The sequence below is a fragment of the Perca fluviatilis genome, chromosome 3 (genome assembly GCF_010015445.1).
Source record: "Perca fluviatilis chromosome 3, GENO_Pfluv_1.0, whole genome shotgun sequence".
Lineage (NCBI taxonomy): Eukaryota > Metazoa > Chordata > Actinopteri > Perciformes > Percidae > Perca > Perca fluviatilis.
This window is the reverse complement of record NC_053114.1, coordinates 33548458-33556167: the sequence shown is the minus strand read 5'-3', so window position 1 is coordinate 33556167 and position 7710 is coordinate 33548458. Positions and strand designations below refer to the sequence as shown.

Below are 7710 nucleotides of genomic sequence, written 5' to 3'. Positions count from 1 at the left end.
TGTCTGTTAACCTGGTTTTGATATATGAGAGTAAAACATGTTTGAGTGAGATTCTGGTATTTGCTTTGAATTTACATTCAAAAATTGCACTCACCCATGCTTCTTTAAAAACACTTCACCATTGCTTGTGGATCATTGAATGGTCAGATAACATCGGTCATTACACAACAATGACAGATGATACATTTCTCTCTCTCTCTCCGTCTGTAATGTGGCCTTGATATAATACAGTTAATTATGAATCATCCAAAACAGGCTGGATGTTTGCAGATGTCTTGTGGAAATGATGGTCAGTGATATGCAGTACACAAGTGTGAAGGAAGTGAAGAGTTGCCTAATGTTTGCAGCAGCTGTGGTCAAGAATAGACTAGGAAAACTCAATAACTGAATGTGTTTAAATCCAGTTCCAGAAAGAATACATTTAAAAAGAAGTACTGATGAAATGTGAGAAAGGGCATGGACAGATCTTGTAGAGTGACCTCTGTTATGGCCTTGATCCTTGATATTCAAGTAATCATGATGTGGATTCGACCCAAGAATGAGATAAAGTTTGGTTTGATAAGAGGACAGTGCTAGCGGAGAGAAAGAAAACCAAACCCAGTCTTTACCTGCGCTGTACCATGATGAAGCAGAGCAGCAATGTGACACAGAGTCCCTATGTTGTCATTTCTCTGTCCCTACTGGGTAAACAGGGTGGCAGATACACACAGTGTCCAAAAAATAACTATGTATTGATTCCCACAGCCAACGTTTATGACAGGGCTGCCCTTTAACTGTGTGTATCCATGACCAGTGTGCAGCAAAAAGAAAATACTGTAACTGGGTGTGCGGAGCTCAAGCCTTGCTCATAACCATCACTTGCAGTGTTGTGAGGAAGAGGCTCATCTCATCAGCATCATCAGCAAACCTAAGTTAAATCAACATTCCTAAAAAATCTAACACATAAGGTGGAGGTTGGGGCTGTGTGGTGGTGTGGCCTTGACCAACTGCCACTTTGCTTGTTTGAAAGCCATGATGTCTCTCTCTCATGGGTGGGCCAAATTCTCTGGGCGGGCAAAGCAGAGAAAGGGGAGGTAACCTTGCTCCTTATGACCTCATAAGGAGCAAGATTCCAGATCGGCCCATCTGAGCTTTCATTTTCTCAAAGGCAGAGCAGGACACCTATCGCCATTTCTAGCCCCTGGGGGACCATAGGCAGGCTGGGGGAAACGCATATTAATGTTAAAAAACCTCATAAAGTGACATTTTCATGCCATGGGAATTTTAATGAAATGAACCACTAAACTGAGTATATTTATTGAGGCAATAAATCAGTTTGATGACAACACTCCAAGGGAGAAGACAAAAGTTGTTTTGAAGGCTATTTGGTTGTTTTTTATACATTTTAATATTGTTTGGATGCACTGTTTTAGGGTTAGTTCATGTGCAATTGTAACAATGTTTTTTATACTCCAGCTTTGTTTTCACATCTAAAATGATATACAAAGTCGGTATTAAAGGGAGCCATATTCACTTTCTCACTCAATAAGCCTTCTACGTAAGTAGTGATGGCCAAATGAAGCCTCAGGAAGCTTTGTGAACCATTTCATTTATTTTCTGAGCCCACAAGATGGCGCTCTTGGTTTAAAGGAAGAGGCTCAAGAAATGTTAATTCAGTGTGCTTTCAACACTTTGTTGAACAGAGAGCACCATTTAGTGAGCTCAGAAAACGGTTCACGAAGCTTGATGAGGCTTCATTTGACCATCAGTTCATCGTTAAAGTCCATGACGAAACAGCAAATTACAGCATAAAATGATCTCACACATGCATTTGTCAAAACATGTATTTTATTCATTTCTTAAAAAAAATTAAAATAAAGTGCTTTTTATGTACAATATAATAAAAACAGTCACAATCTCAATGATACAAAAAATACAGTCCACAATGTTATTTGTACACAACAAATAAAAAAGGAAATCATGCAGGCAATACCACATTTGTCTAATAATTATTCAGTCAACTAAGCTTATGGTGTTCAGTATGCTGAGGCAAAGCTGTTGCTGCGTCTCACGGCTGAGCCAATATGGAGGATTTGGAGCTGTGCTTGCATCTTACTGCAGTACTACATCGTGCAGCACAAATGATTAATTACTTCTAGTGTGACAAACAACAAAATCCTAAAAAGATGTTGCAATGCATTGCCTACTTAAGCCGTTTTAGGAAAATAGACTGCTGTAGATGTTCTACAAAATATGTTATAGTTGGCTACATTCATGTCCAATACAGTATGTTGCATTACTGAGGAGCCACTCAAAATGGAGCATCAATCACCATGATATTTGCTTTTTTATTGAAAAGCACGTCATTAATAAATATGCATTTATGACACAGTATTGACCTTTTAGGCATTATTAACTATGAATGTCAAATGGTATTGTTACTTCAGCTTCACTATATTATTATTATTATTAAATACTGACCTCTTCAGAAAGATGTTCCTATGTGCACAGTATTACGTCTGACACAAGCCTGCAGAATGGTACGGAATTTTGAGCAGCTCCCAGTTTTATAGTTTGCAGATTAAGTTAATGGTGGCTTGAGAGAATCTGTAAATCTACTGTTGACCCGTGTTGCGTTGTGGAGTTATGAGTGCCCACGGAGGGCTACAATCATGCCATTCACCACACTCGGTTGGTGAGGTCACTGCTGGGTAGTGTATAATATGGCACGTGGCTAAAGGCAGAACAACTTGACATCTAAAGGCATTTTAAAAATATGTTTTGAGGTTATCCACCAAGCATCTGAAAGCAGGTTATTCAGCCTCCAGAGAGACATATTGTAGTTCAACAGTGGTCTTAACAGTGGTGGCAAACAACGCTCTGCACCACGGCTTTTATTGTCTGGTTTATTCTTGTTATGCATCTCTTGGCAAATGTTGTACTCTTGTTTGTTTGGTTAGTCTCAGCAACTAAAGGAATAGGTAGACCTTTTGGGAAATATACTTTGTTTTCGTGCCAAGAGTTAGATAAGACTGACAGCACTCGTGTCTGTAACGAGAGCAGCATCGGTTTTCTCATTGAACTCTCAGCAGGAAAGTGAATAAGCATATTTCTTACAATATTAAACTACACCTTCATTTCAGTTGGGCAAAAATGGATGCCCCTCCTGCTTTGACATGCTTGATAAAAAAAACAGCCCAGGTGCTGATTAAACAGCATGGTGAGAAATGTGCAGTATGCTGTGCAAGATTTGAAATGTATGTTGAAGTAGGCAGTAAAGCACTATGAAAACAAAATATCAGCAGTGTTCACTCTCTAGTTTTAAGACTATCTCTACAACACATCTTGCACAAGGTCCCTTGGAAAAACACACAATATTAAGCACAGCTACTGTATATACACACACACAACAAAAACTGAAGAAAAAAAGGAAACACTGACTACTGTTGCGCAATATGCTGTGCAATTACTTTGTCAACTTGTAGCAGTTACATACTGTGCATTCCGTCATCTGCTCAATGTTGGAAATAGCAAAACGTTTATTCTGTAGGATACTGGAATATATACTGAAGGCTTACTTGATCAATACAGTGAATTGGTGATGTATTCTAAGACATGTGGTGCCATATTGTCCCTATGGCCGTGTAAATGTTTCTCATTCAGATTTACACACCATCATCAGCTTCCTAAATCTTTGGGAAATTCTGCATGTTAAGTCTCAAAATTCTAAGCAATGTGGGTGCAAGAGTGTTTGTAATGGCGGCACTGGTCCCTGTAATAACTGATTTCTAAAAAATCATTTTCCCCAGCAGCCACATACTTTCGGTTTCTCAGTAGTTGCATTTCTTAGATTTTTTACTGACATGTACAAACCTGTAAGTATTCAAGACCCTGATTACTTGTGCTTTCACATTAATGTCACAATGACATCTGACTGAGTGTGGGGAACCATGTATGTAAGAAATACATACATAACCTGCTGGAGGGGGCTTATATTGAGCTAATACAGCGCTCTGTGCAACTACATCACTACATAGTGCAGCTGCAGTCTGGACAACAAATAGTATCTCTCTCCACTACAGTGACAGTTATTGTTGGTTGTTCTGTGACCTTTTCATTTTGAGTTATTAGTGCTTAAATTTACCACAGTTTGTGTTGTTAGCGCTCATCAAGCTATAGTATAGCAATAGTCTTGCACTAGTTGTACCTGTATGTTTCAGTGTATACTTAGAAGGCAGATTTAAGGGTAGCTGAAGGAAAACTGGAATATTTTCTCACCGGACAACCACAAGACAAGCTTTCACATGAAGTAATCTCCATGCAATTTCCTTTGGTCCCAGTTCAGATTTTTCATAAACGTCAATTATTTTGCCCAACACAGTTTGAAAAGTTTCTTTTGAGCTAACAGTCTTCAAGAAATTTCTAACCTTGCACTTCACATTTATTTATTATTCTTAGTGCCACTTTACTTACACTTCTGGTTCTGTCACCATGTGCTCTTCGACAGTGATCAATGCTAACGCAAAGTATGGGAGTGGTCATAACAGAATGGCACTATTGCATTTCGATAAGACAATCGAGTTGTTTTCTTGGCACAGTGCACATGATTTTGGTGCTGCCCTGAAGATGGTAGAGGTGTGGACGTCCCCTTTTTTTTCTTGGCTCTCCGTACTTGTGATCTCTACCTTGACTGACCTAGGTCTCTTTTCTATATTGCCCTCAAAAACGGGTTGGTCTGTGTCTCAGTTCGATTTTAGAGCCCATCATGGTACCTGCATGTCAATACTGTAGAATTGGGCCGTCTCAGATGAGCGGAGATGTGGAGCAACGGGTTCCCTAAATTGTCCATGGTGCAGTGATGTGTGACTTAAACCTCTGAACAACAACATACATTCAAGGAGGTAAATGTCAGTATTCAGGCCCCAGAGCATAATTTATGAGCACATTTTTTTGATCTCTTTCTTAAAGTTACCGTCCTTGCAATTGTTGTTCCAACAGTGTGTAGTGTCTTCTCCTAGACAGTCTCATCTTTCATCATCTTTATCCTCCTACAGTCATGACATTTATTCAGCAAAAGGGAACAAATGTGCTTCTGACTTGCTTCCATAATGTGTGGATCATAACGAATAAGCAATACATGTAATTATAGTCTCCTAAACCTGAACTCTTGGTCACCATGTAGCTGCAGCTTGGTTCTAGACTAGTGTGCGTAATAACAGAAGTATGGCCTCTGTGGCAGCCTTCTTCTGCAGAGCATGTGGAAGGTTATACGCATACTCACATAGGGCTGGGAAACCTTATCAATGTTCATAATTTATTGTTTTTATTATATCGTGTGATGAACATCAACTAGACTAGTTTTAATGTTACATTAAATATTGGAAGAAGATGTTTTGGTTATTGTGGTAGGTTTTTCTTCCTCATGTTGCCCAGCCCTACACTCACACACATTAGTGGCCATGAGATTGACTCAAACAAAGCCTATAACTATTCTGAGCAGCTGCCATGGTTGTTGTTCCTGGTTGAAAGTGAATTGTTGTGCTGCCTCCTCTTCCTGCCCTATGCAGCACACCAGACCAACCTCTGGCTTCGGAGTGGAAATGGTTAAACGAAAGGACCTCCGCACTGATCACAGAACAAAAGATGACTAAAATAAAAGATGTGCTGTGATGAAGAGGGATGTCAGGGTCTCCTCTCCTTCGCTCGGTGGCCTGTATCCTTCATGGAGATACAGGGTGGCATCTTTTTAGGGAATACAGTGCTCTCATACAATAGAGTCTTTGATCTCCGAGCCTAGCCTCACTCTGGGCCGAGGGCAGGTTGGGGAGTATTCCACGTGGCTCTCCTTCAAGTTAAGCGGCCGCCTGTCGGAGGACTCAGAGAAGCTCTTGCTGTTGTCTGGCGAGGACTCGTGGGTGGGCGTGCTGCAGATGTAGTTGTCATTTAACGTCTGGTAGCCCTTGTGATCAGAAGTGGAAACGGGGATGGTGTTACCATTTAGGGGTAAGCTCTCAGCAGGCTTTCCCACAATCCTTGGCTTCTTCTGCTGCATGTTAGGGCACTCGCCCTGCTTCAGCATGGACTTCATATGATCGCGGTTCCTGTAGATGATGAACAAGGAGAACACCACGAGGGAGAACGCCAGCAGGGCGCACACCACAATCAGTTCGTTCCAGTATGTCTTCGTGTGGACCTGCTCAGAACGAGACTCGCCCGGCAGGATGATGGTCTCCTCTCGCTCAATGTGTGGAGTGCGCGAGTGACCAATCAGAGTGGTGCTTTCCTGGCGGGGCTCCGCCCTCACACAGTAGTTGGCCAACAGCTGCCGGAAACCCTCCTCTTCTGACCAGCACTCGTAGGTCTCCATCCTGTCGGCCTGTGCCACCACTACCAGGTTTCCCTCTGGAGTAGCGTAGAGGAACTGGCTGGCGCTGTCACTGTAACGCCACCTCCTCTGTGCCAGGTTGGACCGCAGTTTGCAGGCCAGGACTCTGAATGTGTTGACTGGGATTGTAATGAGTTGGCATTGGGAGCCACCTATATATATGTATATAAAAAAACAAACAAAAAAAACCCAATGTTGCTTCAAAACACAAAGATTCAGTTCGAGAACTATTTTACTAATTGCATATGGAATAAGCCTAATTTCAAGGAATAGTTCAACATTTTGAGAAGATTGATACCACTCTCGCATCTGTCTATATGAAGCTAGAGCCAGGAGGACGTTAGCTTAGCAAAAAGACTGGAAACAGGGGGAAACAGCTAGCCTTGCTATGTCCAGAGCTAAAAACCTCTAAAGCTCACAAATGAACATGTTGTATCTTGTTTGTTTAATACGTACAGTGTAAAAAAGACAAGTTGAGGTTTTACGGGGGGATAGAGGTGCTTGATAAGTAGATTTTATTTAACCTCTCGACAGAGACAGGCTAGCCGTTTCCCCCTGCTTCCTGTCTTTATGCTAAGCTAACTGCTGTAACTTCATATTTGACTGAAACATGCAAGATTGATCTTCTCATATTTGGTGGATTAGTCATCTATAAGTGTATTTACAGTAACTATATCACGGAATAATGTACAATTTCGAAGTCAAACATATAATTAACATGAATTCTTATACACAGACCTGCTCTGTTTAACCTGCTGTCATACAAATCTGTAACATGCGATTGATTCTTCTGACGACTATGTGCATGTTGTTGTTGTGTATATTAGAGGACAACACTTTAATTACAGACCACTACACAAAGAGAACACACTTACGAGAAGCTACTGGTCTGGCAGATCTGGTGTTGGGAAATGTCCTGTTGCAAATCGCTGATGTATCGGCCTCCTCCACATCCTGCTGCCAGTGACTGAGAAAACGTACCAAACAATAATACAGGGTGATGCACAGCAGCTGTTATGAGAGACACCTTGTATGGATGCACTCATTTAACTCTCTCGAAGTCTGTCATTGTGACACCAATGAGAATAGCTTTGTCAGTATGACTAAGAGAACAATCTTCTTTTAAAAGCTTCTTGTTCAAGCACATGACTAGGAGCTTTGCATGTCACTTATAAAACAAACACAGCAAAAACACATTTATCTAAAGTCTATTAAATGTAATGTAATTAAAATATATATATATATATATATATATATATATATATATATATATATATATATATATATATATATATATATATATACATATATACATATATATACATACATATATATACACACATACA

The 7710-nt window shown here is 40.5% G+C and overlaps 1 protein-coding gene across 1 annotated transcript in view; it reads right to left on the bottom strand.

Annotated features, from left to right (window-relative positions):
* Positions 1–4407: 4407 nt before the first annotated feature.
* sema4bb (sema domain, immunoglobulin domain (Ig), transmembrane domain (TM) and short cytoplasmic domain, (semaphorin) 4Bb) overlaps positions 4408–7710 on the bottom strand; it is a gene marked incomplete at its 5' end in the record, with an annotated part of 30425 nt that continues 27122 nt past the window's right edge. Inside the window, 2 exons of the mRNA XM_039796146.1 lie at positions 4408–6516; positions 7240–7375. Of these exons, the coding sequence (XP_039652080.1) occupies positions 5744–6516; positions 7240–7375 (909 nt within the window). The remainder of the gene's footprint in view (positions 6517–7239; positions 7376–7710) is intronic.